At 31.1% G+C, this 17,583-nt stretch overlaps 1 protein-coding gene across 1 annotated transcript; it reads right to left on the reverse strand.

The window, feature by feature from the left end:
- Positions 1-7,477: 7,477 nt before the first annotated feature.
- LOC118040300 (probable terpene synthase 12) lies at positions 7,478-10,194 on the reverse strand. The gene is given in 8 exon segments (XM_035047193.2): positions 7,478-7,981; positions 8,081-8,329; positions 8,432-8,570; positions 8,671-8,889; positions 8,984-9,045; positions 9,047-9,363; positions 9,454-9,721; positions 9,804-10,194. Coding segments are annotated over 8 exon segments (1,935 nt in total). The 5' UTR covers positions 10,032-10,194; the 3' UTR covers positions 7,478-7,528.
- Between the last annotated feature and the right edge of the window lie 7,389 nt (positions 10,195-17,583).

Raw genomic sequence — 17,583 nt, forward strand, 5'->3', positions numbered from 1 at the left:
CAGAGACTCATGTAGAATAAAAAAATTATTTACTCAAATAAATAAAATTAAAAATAAATCAATCAAATAGAAAAATAATTATTATTTCGAGAAAGCTTCAAGAGTGTCAAATCACTCATTTAAGCCAGCAAATCGATGATCCTATTTGGAGCCCTCGCCATCAAGGCAAACACTAGTTTTTTTTATTTAGGTATTGTTTGTTATTTCCGCATTAATTTTTAAAATATTTTTTAAATTATATTAAAATAATATATATATATATATATATATATATATATATTTTAAAAAATTATTTTTAATATAAAAATTAGTAAAATACTAAAAAAATAAATTAAAATTAATTTTTTAAAAACATATAATTTAATCGCAAAAACAAACATTATTTTAGTCATAATTTGTTTTTACATGTAAAAGTATTTGTTAAAAGAAATGATTTTTTGGATATTTTTAGATTATTTAAATAGATTAATATCAAAAATAAATTTTAAAATAAAAAATATTATTTAAATATATTTCTAAATAAAATATATTTTTAAAAGCAACTCAGTATAATATTAAAAAGATTCTTAAAAAACCATCTAGTAAGTGACCTAATGATAAGAGTTTGAGATTAAAAGGTTTGCTCTTCTTCTGGTCTCAGGTTTGAGTTATGTGGTTGCTAATATGATAGCCACTGGAAGCTTACATGGTCGTTAACTTTAGAATCCGTAGGATTAGTCGATGTGCACACAAGTCAGTCTGGACATCCACATTAATGAAAAAAAAAAAGAAAAAAAAAACTCTTTGAAGCTTATGGACCGATAATATCTTCTTTGGAATGATTTTCTGGTGTTGAATGTATAAATATTCCGGATTCCACAAGCATCAGTAAGTGGTGAAAATCCGAAAGGTAGACCTCTGGGATTTGGCACTTTGCAAGCCTCTAATGAAAAGTATAGCTTCAACTGAACATTCCAGGCCAAATATTGTTGATTTCCAACGATTCTGACAACAGAATAAAACTTCACCCATTACCACAATCCGTGGTGAGCATGATGCCATGTAATGAACAGAAGAAACTCTATCCAATCCATGTATCTGATTAGCAGGATCTGGAATTATAGATCCTACAAGAGTACATTTCTTGTATTGCCGATTTGAGGGACAAGCTTCGAGAAAACAAGGAAAGAAAGAATTTATGTTGGTGTTTCCATTACTGGGCATGTCAGTTCAACAGAAACAGAAACCAGAAGGTCTGCCCATTATGAACCAAATAGTGAAGAAAAAAAATGGATAAGACCTCGGCAAACAGGTGAATCATGCATTGGAGCTTCCATTCAGGACGCGAAGACTAGAAGCTGTGTGGAGTATCGAATCATACAGTAACAAGGAAGATGCAAATCAAGTACTGCTAGAACTTGCTATACTAGACTACAACATCGTTTAATCAGTCTACCGAAGAGATCTTCGCGAGACATCAGGGTCACTCCAAGACCAAAATTTCTTGTTCTTACCAAGGTCTAGGAAACAATAAATAAAGAGCAGTACTCAGGTCAATTAGATTGCCATTCTGTTAAGAAAGAATCAACAAAATCTCATGTTTACGTACTGTATTAGGAAATATATGCTGTCAAAGATATGTATTCCTATTGTAACTCTTATTCCAGAATTAGCTTAGCACAATATAGGAAAATAATCTTGTTTTTGCCTCTTCTGCAGTAAGTAAGAACATAAAAAAGAAAAAGAAAAAAGGAGGAGATTGAGAACTTACAAAAGTATATATCATGATATCATCAGCTGGCCTTCCTACATCTTTCGTCTTTGCAGCGATTTGGCCTCAGAAAAAACTAGATTACTATGTGTCCATTCTCTAATTTTTATGACAATGGTCTCCCTGCGCAGCCAAAAGCTAGATTGATTAGGATTAAAGCAAGGGTGACCAGGCTATGATGTGAGAAAGAGCTCCATCAATTTCCATAAGCTATAGACACTACAGAGTTGTTTTTGACTGTGGGATCCTAGAAGCTGTACTCGGGCTTTAAGTTCACCAAAACTGGGCTTAGTGTAGGCAACTGGTTCACTTACATTCGGATCTTCATTTTGAAAATCCAAACTGCTTAGATTGTTTCAAGACCGAGATTATCATAAAATCATCGCTGTTTAATTTTCAAGTCGAGATGGTTTTTCGATGGAAGAAAACCTGTTAGCATGGGCTTAAGAGCTTCTTGTTTTTTAAATATTGTGCTTGCCAGGTTCCTTCTCCTTGACGACTCAGAAATTGTACAGAAATCCTTCAACAAGAATCCTCCATGGCACCCCCAATGACTCTGCAGGTCGAATGTGCAGCAATAGTAAGCACAGAAAGTGCTACCGCCGATCAGCTAGAATTATGATTACTTACCGTCAATAGAAAATGATCAAGCTGCATGCACATATTCATTCCATCGAACAACTGGAATCAAGATACAGAGACACGATGGAGCAATACAGTTTCACAACACAGTAGAAGCCTAGTTGTTGGTGTTGGATTCTAATAATACTTTAATTTCTAATCTAATAAGATATAATCCATTACAACAGCAAATTTACTTATTGAATTCTAAATATTAGTAATATAGTTGTTCATTTATCTAACAATTATAATAAGTTTATAATACAGCCTTTTCAAAACATGAAAAATAATTATAACAAATATCATCCACTCCATTATATTTTGTTTTCTTTTCCTAATTAATATTGAGCATGGACGCTAAACTTTATTTTTTATTTTACTTCAAATATTTTTTATGCACAACTTTACTTTAAAATAGTTTAAATTATAATTTCAGCAGGCAGTAACCAGTAATTGATCAAAATTAAAAAAATAAAATAAAAATTCAAGGATCAAAACTAAAGTTTCATGGAATGCCTGAAAGAGGACATCAAGGACATTCTAAGTTTATATGAAGCTCCATTTCTTGCCTTGGAAGGAGAAAATCTTTTGGAGGAGGCCAAGGCATTAACAAGATGACCTCAACAGCAGAAATCTGGTAAAACAAGCGAAGCACGCATTGCAACTTCCGTTGCATCGTAGCACAGACAGACTAACAGCTGCGTGGAGTATTGAGGCACCATTATGTTTGATCCTGTCGTTAAGTTGCTGAATCATAGAGTTTTTGCTCTTGTTAATTGGTTACTATCTCAGATGGGATGTCAAGGCAATCAATGATCTTTCGGATTATACGGAGCTTTGCTTCCTTACCGATCTCTATAACACTATCAATGAGATATATAGCTTGAAAACTTAGAAATACATCAGGGTTTGGTTTCATTGATTATCAGTATGTTTTTCACTTGCCTTAGTTCTCTCCTTTATATTCTCTGAGATGGGTGCATCACCTCTAGTGAGAGATATCAGGAAAAATGCACATAAATTATGGTTTCTCGCATCAACATTCTTGTTTGTGCACACAGGCGGATATTCAGAGAGGAGAAACTGCAAATTCTGTATCATGCTACATGCACAGAACTGGTCTTTCGGAGGAACTTGCTCTTGAACATGCATGTAAGGAATTTGATTGATGAAAACAGGAAGAAGCTGAACAAAGAAAGACTTGGCGACTCTTTGTTTACAAAACCATTTATTGAATCAGCTTTTAACTTCGCTCGGCAAGCCCCAGTGTTATTGAATCAGCTTTTAACAACAATGTAGAATATACGCAAGGTCTAGTTCTCTCGGTAATTAGTCAATATTATTTTAAAATTATATATTTTTTAAAAAAATATATTGAACAAAATTAGAAAAATAATAAAAATAAATTTATTTTATAATTTTAAAATAAATTAGTATGAAACTAAAATATTTATACGTTCAAATATAATAAATCTAAAATAAAAATAGCATTAAAAAAGAAGGTTGGTCGTCGCTCAGATTATGATACCAATTAGGATATAAAAAAAGTGCTTATATATTAAATATAAAAAAATCCTAGCATACACACTATCATGTACAATATCAAAATTAAAAATAAAAATAAAACCAGTACAAATGTAAGATATATACTTGTTGAGGATCTAAGAACTATAAATAGATATTTATTTGTTGTTGTTAATAATAAATTCTATGTACTTAAAATTTCATTACTCATGATACTTATACAATTAACTTCTTCTCCTTCTTTAGATGTATTACTAAACATAAACCCAAAATAAAAAACTCAAAATCTCTCTACGAGAACTTAAGCCTAAACTCTAGGATTTAAAAAAAGGAAGCAAAAGTAGTGGAGAGAAGGCTAGAGATATTTTCCCAAAAAAAAATACAGAACATCTTCCTTCCCACCCTTATTTATATTGATTTTTGAAACTAAAATTGATGAAGAATCAATTTATGTCATTTTACTTAATTATTTTCCATAAAAAATTAAAACCTGATAATGTTTATCCTTAAAAAGAGACATTTTTCCCTTAAAGAAAAAAAAATGTTAAGAAAGAATAAGACTATTTAGACTTTTTATTCATGTCATGAATATATATAAATGGGTTCAAAAAAAATATTTTTGAATGGGCCAAATAATTATTTTATAAAAAACTTAAATACAAGTTCAAAATAAATTAATAAAAAACAAGCCCAAAACCCCATGTCCCGTGACCCATGCTTGAGCTAGAGCCCAAGCCAAGCTGAACAAAGCCTGAGTATGATAGTTAAAACTTAAAACAATATTACTTTGTTAAGACTCATTTATAACTATCAAGCTTTCAATTAAATAAAATACAAGTGAATCTTGTATTTTTTTTTATGAGGATAGAAAATTATGAGTATCACAAGAACTAATTTTTTATAGATCAATTTAATATTTACTCATAACTTATATTAATTATATTAATATTTCATGATAAAAAATTTACAAATTTTTAATTTTAAAAGTAAATGACATTTTAGAAAACAAAGATCTCATGTGTTTTCCCATTAATTAAAGGCATAGTTTTAAAACCCAGCCCGGCCCGGCGGGTCGACCCGGGACCCGGCCGACCCGGGCATGAGACCGGTCCGGGTGAAGGCCAAAACCCGTTTGGGAATTGGACCGGCCAGACCCGGTCGACCCGGTGGGTCGACCCGGGACCCGGTTGACCCGGCAAGACCCGGTCAACATCTAGCCCCAAACCCGTTGACTTTTATTTTTTTTTTGTTTTTTTTTTTGCTAAAACGACGTCGTTTTGATTTTTTTAAAAAAAAATTAAAATTTTTTTTTGACCCTGCCGACCCGGCGACCCGGCCGAGACCCGGTGACCCGGTCAAAACCCGGAACCCGGGCCTTGGACCGGGTCGACCACCGGGCCGGGTCTTAAAACTATGATTAAAGGTACAATTGACATTTTAGAAATTAACCTTCTTTAGTTTTGAAATATACATGAAGAGGACGGCTACGAGCTGGTATTAAATGATGTTTAAAAAATTGTAGTGATTTGCTAGTTTTTTGAAGTAGTTTCTTGTGTATACAAGATTTTACCTATCCGTGATCTTTAGAAAGACAAGGGTGCGGCAAATATTTGGCAGTCAAAGTGATGATATAAAAAATGGGCAAAGAAAGAAGACAAAACCCACAAGAATATATTTTTACAAACATATTTCATCCCAACAAATACCTTAATATGTTTGTAAAAAAAGGGAAAAAACGAGAGATGTATGAAATGAAAGAAGACAAAAGCCACAAGAAAGGTAACAAAGAGCCACGTATTATACCATGCTTTGTGTGTTTGTTTTAGCTTTTGTGGTTGAGGTTGTGGTTGGGTACAATCCAATTATGCACAAAACTCAACCACAAAAGCTATTTTTTCTTGTTTTTTATAGCTTTTTTAGTGGGTCCTACACCCAAACTCAACCTCAACCTCTAAAACAAACACACACGTAGGAATGCCGGTTGAAGATTTCGTCATATTTGTTTTTATATTTTAATTTTTTTAAAAGAAATTTAATTTTTTTTTAATATAAAATAATTTTTAAAAAATAAAAAAATATATTATTTTAATATATTTTTAAATTAAAAACATTTTAAAAAATAATTATATTTATATTTTCAAAAACAACAACAAACAACAATAACGACAAAAAAAATGATAAAATAATGAAAACAAGGAGAGAAAAGCAGCATTTTCTTTCTTGCCATCACTATTTGATGCTTGATGGGATTGACTGATAACTAAATGTCGGCAACCCTCATGAAAAAAATGGGACCAAATATAATAAATGAAAAAAAATTAAAGAATAATAAAATTAAAAAATAAATTGAATTTTATAAATAATTTTAAATAAATAGATAAGGTTATTTTTTTATTTTTTTTTTTAAAATTATTTCAGTCTGATGATCCGGATTATAAGTTTGGCGGATTGATTTATGTTGTTTTTTTATTATTTTTTTAATTTTATCATATTAGATCAGTTAAGGATTGAAATTTGTATTTTTAATTTATTTTTTATGAAATTATTTAATTTTATAATTTAAATTATAAATTTTACATGTTGGATAATATTTTAAAACTTTTTTTTTGCTGATTGTTAAATTCAAATGGTTTGTGTGCACCAAATGCATTTCCCAACACTGGCGTAGGTTCGTGGATGTGTTGTTCTCCAAGCATTCATGAAATGAAAGGAAGTGAGCTAATAATCAGCAAACCCCATGGAGTTTCAACTTTCTGCAGTCTCTAAATAGTGTTTACTCGGTATGAATATTGCATACAAAAATATAATTAATCAAGATATATAGCTCCCAATTTTTTCTCTAAACAAATGGAGACCACTTCTTTTTGAATAGTGTTATTGGTTAAACCATCATTAAAGATGTTTAAGAGTCTTTTTTAGGAATATGATAAAAATTATTTTTCAAAATATTGTTTTAAAATGGAATAAAAATATTGTTTAAGAGTTTGGTTCCCCATGGCTATTATGAACATAGGAAGGGCCCAGCCTGTGCCAAAAAATCTTAGATCTCGTGGTTCTTGTACATTTACACATTCTACAGGTCATGATCATTGTTCTACGCACGTGCTTGGCTATCTGTTATATATATATATATATATATTTTATTATTATAAAGTACGGTTATGATTACTTTTTAATTAAAAATATATTAAAATAATATATATAACAAAATCCTATGTTTGTATGTGTTAGATTCTGTAAATAGCTAGTACCAGGTATCTAGGTGACTAACAAGTGTCCTATATTAATAAATCGAACGAGAAAAGTCGGGTAGATACTTGCAGATAAAATGGATTTATAGCATGATATAAGCACCACGTTGAAACAATTACGAGATTTTCATTAAAGAAATAAAAATAAAAGGAAAAAAAAATATGAGATTAATTTACATATTTAACGTCAACTAAATAATCAATGTTAACATAGTTAGTAATTAAAAAAACTTATTTAAATCTTAGGAAGTAAAATATTTATTAATTCTATCTAAAGTCAACTAAATATATAGTCAATCTTAATATAGTTAGTAATTAGCGAGACAAAAGAGAGACAACATAGACTGAAATTAAAAATAAAAATAAAAATAAAAATGAGGCATTACTCTAACCTCCTGACATACATTAATAAGCACCTTTCAAACTCAAAATCAAGATAAAATTCGAGGAATATACTTATATCCCTGTATACAAGGTGCATTATATATATATATATATATATATATATATATATATATATATATATATATATTAATGAAAATGAAATGGGTTCAATTATCAGGGACGAGATTCTATTCTTGGATCTGCTATCTGGAGCTCCATGACCATCTCCATGTTGGTATGTGCACTGGGCAATCCTAGCGAGATTAATTGCTGTTCCTGCAAAGCTTCTAGCAAAAGGAGTTTCGTCGTTATCAATTTGACATTTGTTCATGTTCCTCCATGCCTTCTGAATCAGTTTCTCTATGTGTTTGCGTGCCTCAGCCTCAGAAGCACCGGTTTCGTACATGTAGCAAGAGATTGAATTAGCTGTTTCCCCTCTGGCTATCTCTGCCTGAAAAATTAACCACAGCAAGAATGTTAATTACTGCAATCTATAAATGTCTTGAGCAAATCTTGGCAGTAGAATCTTGTATTCATATATATTACGTACTGATGAAGTGGCTAAATCATTGCAGAGTCGAAAAATAATGGATGGCCATCTGAGTAATTCATCGTAGTTTACTAGGTGATCAAGAGCTTGCTTGGAGATGTTTTCTCCCAAAAGAAAATAGGCATGGATGAGGATGACAGTTCCTGATACCGATCGCCATGCATTTTCAAGATATTCCTCAAATGATGGTGTGATATTGTTGTAGCTCCATTTTGCTTCTTGCAAGAATGCTTTGCATAAATCAGCCCACTGTATTTAATACAACTTGTGAAATTGTAACTTCGGTGGATAAAGTATATATATATAGGTTATCACTATCAGGACAGAAGCCATTAAATTAGATGAACATACTGCTTTGGTTAGACAAGGAATGACATCTTCTCCCTGTTCTTTAAGGTGGTCATATGCCATTTCATTAACTGTGTTGAAAAGGGCTAGGAAGCATAGCTTCATATAGTCTGGAAGATTTCTCACAGCACTGACATCCCACCTGATGAAAAACATTTGGGATTTCTCAACAATATCTTTAGGGATCAGGAAAAAATAAAAACAATTTATGATCATTGATTTATTATACTGCCGATACAAACCTTTCAACAGCCTCTGTGAAAACTTCCAATTCATCCAAAGCGCCATAAACATCATAGACATCATCAATGGTGGTTATGAATGACGTCACTTTTGTCAGTCCTTTGCGACACGAGCTAAATTCAGGTTCAAAGGCCATTCCAACAGTCCAAAAAAAGCACTCCATTAGTCTGTCTCTGCTAAATCTCAGCTTGTTCTTCAAGCCCAGGCCATGCCACCACCTTGATCAATATCGACACCAGGGAGGTCAATTATAAAAATTACCGACACCGAAGCCTAGCTTGATTTCCTTATTGGTAAGCTAACCATACGTACCTTGACATGGCTTGGAGATCTCTTTGCAAGACTGATTGAACCATGTTGAAATCCAACTTGGAAAGTTTGGAGGAGCGTGGGATTCGCATCTTCCCTCTTACCGTATGATTCAATATGCCATCGAGCTTCTAACATGATCATCTTGTGATGCAATGGTGCCTCCAGAGCATGACTGACTCTTTCAGTAGTTATTATAGAGCTGTCTGAGTTTCCTAGATGGTTTCTTAAGTATATGCTTGTCTGTTTATTCGCCTTGTCTAAAATTTCCTCTCCTTCACAGGCAAGATGTGAAGCTTCATACAAACTAAGCATTCCTTCGATATCGTTGTGGAGGGAGGCCATGAAATTGCCTTGATCATCTATAAAGCCATCAAAAACATCTGCAGATCACATAAACAACATGGTTAATCAAATCACGGCGCATGGTCCTTGTGAACATGTGAAAAAAAACATATGGCCCCTGTACGTGCCTTGAGAGATCTCATAACCATGTTGTCTCAGTAGCCTGAAGCAAAGAGCAGTCGCACGGAGAGATTTCTCTGCTTCAAAGTAACTTCGTTCTGAAGAAGAAATTCTATCAAGTTTTCTCTTTATGTCTTTTTCAAACCGACGCCCCAAGCCTAACCGTTGAATGTCATCAATCATTTCAAGCATGGTTATCATCTCCATGTCTCCACTGTTAATCATGCACCTCACGTCCTCTTCTAGCTCCCTCGCCTTGTCTTTGTATATCTTGTCCTACAATATGGATTCACACCATGCTTCATATTTATATATATATGAGAAACAAAAAGCTAAAAATAATATAGCATGTGCTTACTGCGTTATCATTCTTTAAAGACTGCAAGAAATCGGAGCTCCAACTTGTTGGCTGGTAATTGGCCAATCGTCTTTTACTTACTTCGTGGGGTTCTTTCAAGCTTACTGAACAAGTGAACTGCAAGTTAATGCAAGTTCTATGAGCTGCTCTTGGCAGAGGATGCCTCGGTATATCTTTCCAATTCATGGAGTTCACGCTAGGTAAGTTGGTAGAGAGACAAAGTGCCATTGCAGAGAGGCTAGAAATCAGACTGCTGTGCTTACTAACTTGGTCCCGAAGATGCCTCAGGCAACCTTGCTCCGATGAATACTTGTTCAAGTGAATTAAGGTCTATATATATGAAAAACCCAAAAATTAAATGTCGATTTTTATTCGAAGTCAAATAAAATGGTTTTCGAAAGTCACGATGTTTTTTTGTTTTTGTTTTGGTTTTGGTTTTCATGGAAAGATTCCTTGGTCCTGAACAAAGAGTCCACAAATTATAAAAGTTCATGATGGGCTTTGGATTATTTTCCTTTTTTTTAAAAAAAAAAAACATGTTTTATATTTATATTTTAAGAGAAGAAATGACATCGAATTTACTATGGCTTGATTAATTAAAATATTAAAGTTCGGTTTTAGTGTCCAAACAAAATATTAAAATATTTATATGACTGATATTGTTTTTAATTTAATAATTAAATAGTTTATATTATTTAAAATTAACACAATCACACAAACGTGGAATATTCTAGAAAAATCACAAGCAAGAAGAAGCACAGGAAAGAAGAAGAGAGCCACATAAACCTTATTTTCAAACAAAAAGTCAAATAAAATGGTTTTCGAAAGTTACTTGTTTTTTTTGTTTTTGTTTTTGTTTTGGTTGTGGTTTTCATGGAAAGATTCCTTGGTCCTGAACAAAGAGTCCATAAATTACAAAAATTCACTAGCCTTGGTACCCGCGCGATGCTGCGGGTCATTTTTTTTTGTATAAAAATATTAAAAAAAACAAAAATTTAAAAAATCTTGGGTTTTTTTGCAAAGCCATACACAAAGAATTTTGTGTTTGGCTGCAACGTCTGACCTAGAAGTAATATTTATAATATTAATAATAAAATTAAAACTTGCATGACCCAAGTTTAAGTGAGCCTGATTGCAAACACTGGACTCAAGAATATTGGATGTGGGTCTGGCTATAAGGTCGTGTCATAAAAGTGTGATAATTAAATAGACTAATTAAAAAAAAACAAAGGAAAAAAATTAACTGGAAGGAAAAAACTAATGAAGAAAAATAAATAAATTAATTGGGTTAACCTTTTAAGTCAGGTTATGTCGTAAAACCTTGAATTGTCAAGCCCAGGATATGTATCATGAAAGTATAAAAGTTTGATAATTAAATAGAAAGAAAAATTAACTTTAACAAACTAAATTAAATGAAAAAAATAACTCGTCAAATCAAGTCAACCCATCAAACCCGAGATCCGTATCATGAAAATCTGATAACTAAATAAAAAATTTTTAACATTAACAAACCAAATAAAAAAAATCATAAAAAAAAATGAAAAAGAAAAAAACAAAGCTAATATTGTAGTAATCCATAGTGTTTTTTTTTTTTTAAAAAAAAAGCTATAAAGCTAAGTTTTCAACCAGATCAATATAAAAAAAACGACAGAGACTTATTTTTTTAAATCAATTTTGGGTAAAATAAATGAAAAAAAAAACATGTAAAAAAAAGCGAAAAAAAAACATGTTGGGAAAGCTATAGTGTTTTAAAGAAATAAACAAAAAAACTACAATTTCAACCAGTTCAATAGTAAAAAAATAAAATCAACAAAACAAATTCTGAAAAAAAAAATGCAAAAATTGACAATTTGAAAAAAAAGAAAAACAAATAAAAAAAAATAAAAAAAACATGTGGGGAAAGCTAAAGCTAGATTATCATTCAGCTCAATATTGAAAAAATAAATTCAATAAATATAATTTTTTAAAAAAATATATAAGGAAACATTGCAGCAAAACAAAATCTATATAGGGGAAATACTGTAGCAATCCATATTATTTAAAAAAAAAACAACAAAGCTAAATTCTCAACCAACTTAATATAAAAAAAAATCTACAAGGATCATGTTGAAAAAAAAAATCATAAAAAGAAAAAAAACTAATGTATGAGAATATTATAGCAATCCACAATGTTTTTAAAGAAAAAAAACTATATAGTTAAATTTTTAACCAGCTTAATATTTAAAAAAAAATTAGTAAAGATAATTTTGAAAAAAAAATTAAAAAAAAGAAAAAAACAAAGACAAATAAGTCAATTTTGGGTAAAAAAAAAAAGAAAAAAAACATGTAACCAAAAAAAAAAGAAAAAAAAGCAAAAAAAAAAAAAAATACAGTTAAAAAACTGCTACAGGAAAAAAAATATCAAAAAAAATAAAAAAAAAATGCAGCTGCTACAGTGATTTCCCCACACGTTTTAGAGTTTTTTTAATGATGGGCTTTGGATTTTTTTTTTTTTGTCGTAATAGAAGTTTCGTTACATTTGATTGCTCCTCATGTCCTCAATGTACACAATTCCATTCGAAATTTTCTTCTCCAGAAAGCTTCACACGGACCTGTAGCTTTCTATATAAGACCACTCGAAAACATGAGCAGTCCGGTAGCATCTTCTAAGGATATTTTTTAAATTATGGTATTAATTATTTTTTAAAATATTTTTTATTTTAAAATATATTAAAATAATATTTTTTTTATTTTATTAAAATTATTTTTGACATCAGCACATCAAAATAACATGAAAATATTAAAAAATATATTAATTTAAAGCAAAAAAATTTCAATTTCTTTTAAAAATATTTTTAAAATACAATGTAAAACACACACTAAAAATACCAATTTATTTTAATTTATTTTTGTGTTTTGCCTCTTAAATAAATAACATTTTTGTGCCAACTGCCAAAGCAGGCAGTTGGTTAGACACGGGACTTTGTTACTAAGCTTTCCTACTCGTGAGCCCATTACAAAAGTGGACCGTATTACATACTTACAAGGGCCGTTTTTTAAGCAGTCTTCGTGTTATCATAGTTGATAAACCGGCTACATAAATTAGTCAAACTCATGGTTGACTCACAATTATAATTATTAAAATTGATTTAACTAAATAGATTAAATTGACTGATCACATAGATTAATCAAGTCAAATACAATTAAAAAATTAAAAAAATATCAATTTAATAAAAAATATTAAATAACCTAAATGTTTTACTATTACCATGTCAGATCTGACCATTGCCATGTCAGTTTAGTCAAACATAACGCTATAATTACTCATATTTTTTCTAAGAGATAATCAAACTTTTATATTAATAGAAATATTCTTTTGTATAGTTGTTTCTCATTTGTTACCTCACGTACATGCGCGTATATATGAGGCTGTGTTTCCACATGTTCTAGGTGAAACTAATATTTAAGAGATGCATTTCGTCGTGGATTGAATATTTTTTTTAATAAAAAATAAATATATAATATTTTTTGATATGTTTTTTTATATAAAAAAACTTAAGTCTAAATGAAAAATATGTGCACACATCTAATTAAATAAATTTAGAATTATTTGTGTCAATAGATAAAAAAAAATAATATTGACATAATTATAGACATAACTGGGAAAGTTGAAACACAGAATGCAAATGCAGCAAATATTAAATCTTTTTTTAAGAAAACAATTATATATATATATATATATATAACTGAGTCAACTTAGGTTAACTCGTCAAACATATGATCTAAGTGATGGGATAACTATAAATAATAAAAAGGAAATTGAAAAAAATCATGAAGCACAATATTGAAAAACTCCACTGAAAAAAACAATTCCCAACCAATCCAATATTGAATGATGAAATAAAAAAAAGATTAATTTTTAAAAAATTATCAAAGTAAATTCAACACATAACAACAAATAAAAAGAATTAAGATAACCGGAGACATTTTCAAAATCAGTGAAAATTATATAAAAAAATAATAAAACTCAATCTCCAATTGAATAAATGTTAAAGTTTGAAGCTAAGAAAAAAATGAGTTTAACAAAAAGAAAAAAGAAATTAAGCAAACTCAAACAAACATCCTGAACCTGGGTCAGTGTCTGAAAATTACAACTCATGAAATTCTAGATCCGATCTCCATCAAAAAGCTCGTCTTAACTAATTTAATGTTAAATGATGAGATGGAATAAATAGATTTAAAAAAATTTTCCAAGAAAAAAAAAACGATCAAAAGAATAAGAATTAAATTTGACAGGAAAAAAACTTAAGAAGGATGGTATTGTAAAAGAAAAAAATCAATTTTAAAAATTAGCTGAAACAAAACAAATAGCAATCAAAAGAATAAGAACTAAATTTAAAGATGAAAAAATTGGAGGATAAAATTTAAAAGAAATTTTAATTTTATAAATCATTCCAAATAAAACAAACAATAATTAAAAAAAATAGAGACCAATTTTGAAGAAATAAAAAATTGAAGGGCTAATAAGATTTTAGATAGGAAAACATGAAAATCAAACAAGGAAAAAAAAAATAAAAGGAATGAAAGAAAATGTCATTGGCGTCAACCCAGATAGTCTTTACTCACACGCGTCACCTCATCACAAAGAGGATGTCAAGACAATTCAAACACCATGTGAAAGGTGGTGTTTGATACCCTACATGTCCTACTCGAATGGCATAGGGCCGCCAATAACTAACTATTTGATTTGTTTTGAGAAAGAAAAAATGTAAATTTATTGTACATGTGCACTGTATTTTTCCCAGCACTATTATATTTTTTTATAATTAAATCTGTACCGTAAGGTAAATTTTTGTAATTTTTTCCCATAAGGATCCTTAATTTGATCCCAGGTGTGTGTATTGATTTTACCAATTAAATGATTATTTTATTTAAATAAAAGATATTTTTAAATCAGAACATTAATAAAAAATAAGTTTTTTTTAATAATTTAAAAACGCATTTCTCACATTGATTTAGTACATTTAGAAAAAATAACAAAGATAAAAATTGCAGCAAACGAATAATGTTGGGAATTAAATTAAGAAAACAACAGCAGCATATCCTGCCAAATTGATCATAATTTAGCTCACCAGGCATGCTGTGGTAAGTCATATCCTGCCAAATTGTCGTGGATCAGAAGAACCTCAGCTTAACTACCAGTATTGATCGATCATGCAGGTTCTTACGAGATTGGACCACAGAAATGGCTGTACTTCTCCAAGTAAAACGATGGAGCTATGGACCTTTACAAATATCACCGCCAGTTGAGAGATACATAACCCAGCCAGCCTGTAGACTAGCCCTAACAAGGTTGTCAAAAACGCTTTTTTGACACGACACGGAACATACAATATAAACTCGACTCGTAAACTCGAATCGTAAAATCGTAAAATCGGAAGTAAATTTTTTTAACTAAAAATCGTAAAATCGCAAGTAAAATATTTTAACTAAAATCGTAAAATCGTAAAATAAACATCCAAACATCTTAAAATACATAATTCAAATACAATACAAACTTAGTAGAAAAACAATTAAAATACATAATTTGCATAGAAATTATGGAGCACAATTAAATGCCAAGATATCATATGTACTTAGAACAAGACTTAGTAGAAAAACAATTAAAATCCACAGTCGTTATTAATCTTCCATTACAAAAATCTAACTGTTTAGAAATCTACAATCAAACCAAACAAACTGAGAAGTTCGAGGAAAATCAGAGATTAAAACACAACAATAAAGAAGTAATAAGCAGCTAATTATGTGCCAAAATCAGAGAAACAAGGATACAGAACATGAGAGTGAGTCATTGCAAGTAAAAGAGGCGCAGAGAGAATGAGAATAGGAATTTGATTACCACTGGTACTGATTGCTCAATGAAATAGCGGGAGGAAGAAAAGGAGATGGCCTTTAGCTCTGTATGGAAATCCAGCTTCAAAAGCAACAAGGCAAGGTATAAGCATTTTGATGACATAATTAAGATACTATGTGTAGTAATATAGAGACAGTTACGAAGAAATAAAGAAAATTAATGTGTAAAAGTACTCACCTAGCAAAGAAAGAAACGGATGAATGGTTCAGGAAACAGAGAACCACCCCATGATTGATTACTTGCTTGAAGGAGATGCAAAAATAATGCACTAGTCTTCGTCACGATTGACATTAGCTTTTAAAAGATTTCTCTGCAAAAAAACAAAAGAAAGAAAATGGAATTCAATGGCACAGTCCGTCACTACAACATCTTGTAGGATCTTCTGCCACTTAACTTTGCTATCTCATTATTGAACCAAAGTGAAAAGAAGAACACTGTCATCCTCATGAACAGAACAAAGTGAAAAGGAAATAGAGTGAAAGCATTGGATTCTTGAACCAGTGGCCCTCACTCTCAAGCTTCTGTCAAGATTCCATTGTCAAATTTATTCATCTAATCGAATCGAATGCATAAACCATACGAAAAATCAAGCACTCCAGCAGCAAACAAAGCTTGCTTCAGAATCCTAGATAATGCAGCACAACTTCCCTTCCGAAAAAATACCCAGAAGCCTAGATAATCCTAGATAATGCAACACATAATTCCTAGATAATTTGTCTCTAATCAGCACCATTACACAGAAAAAACAAAGCTTGGGATTGGGAATCAATTCTTACCTTCATCCTTGGCGAGACGCTCCGGATCGGGGGAGTGATTTTTTAATTTGCTGGGGAAAGGGAAAAGGGGAGAAAGGGAGTCTGGGAGAGCCTGGGAGAGTGTGATTTTTTTACTCTGTGTTTTTGTCAAACCGAGAAAGTGAAAATTTTTGCTAAATCGTTCAAACGGTCCGTTTTTTACGTTTTTTCCGAGTCAGACCGTTTTTATGCGAGTTTGACTCGGTTTTATGCGATTTTAATGGTTTTCGAGTTTTGCTTCCGTTTCTACACGTTTTGCTGGTTTTAACTCGTAAAATCGTACGATTTTACGAGTTAAAACGCATTTTTAACAACCATGCCCTAATGCAACAAATTATGGAAACAACCTCTGGCACAATCAATGATCTTGACACTGGCACTAAGAAGATCAGTCCTTGACAAACTCTGCATTCATTTCGAAGCTTTTTAGGGTTTAAACCTCTTCACAGGTTCATCATTGTGCATCATATTCACCGGAGATATATTTTACTGCATGAGGCAACTGTGCTTTATGGCGTTATACGACAAAGAAGATCACCAGAATTCTTACAAGTCATCATATATTCACCTTCTATGAACAGAAAATATTTGTAGCTGGTGGGAATATATCTTTCACAGGCCCACAGTTCTTATGCTGTTAATGTTTAGTGGCTTTCCTTGTGGTAGCATTTAGCATGTTTAGTTGAAGGGTCCTGCCAGAAGACAAAACAGTCGACACCACCATTTGTTGCAAAAATCGGTGCTTTCTTAACTTGTAGGGAAAACATCTGTGCGTAGGAAATTTCTAAATAGAAAAATATTCTCAGGGTTAATTAATGGCATTAACATACATTAAATCCTGTGGTGTCACAACGTGGAGCCAGAGGTATAAAAACTCTAGAGACGGTAGGTTAGGGAAGGTCCTGTTTCTAACTCTTTGGCTTGCTTTTTATTTTCTCAAGTTACAAAAGAGTGGCTATGATTTATGAAACTCGGAGCTACCAGTAGGTCGATGAGTAACACGTTGACTTAATATCTAATCGGATAAAGTTTTATTTTAAATAGATGTTTTTTTAATTAACATGAATAAACAGTTTGCATGAAACATCTTCAC

Source organism: Populus alba, chromosome 7 (genome assembly GCF_005239225.2).
Source record: "Populus alba chromosome 7, ASM523922v2, whole genome shotgun sequence".
Lineage (NCBI taxonomy): Eukaryota > Viridiplantae > Streptophyta > Magnoliopsida > Malpighiales > Salicaceae > Populus > Populus alba.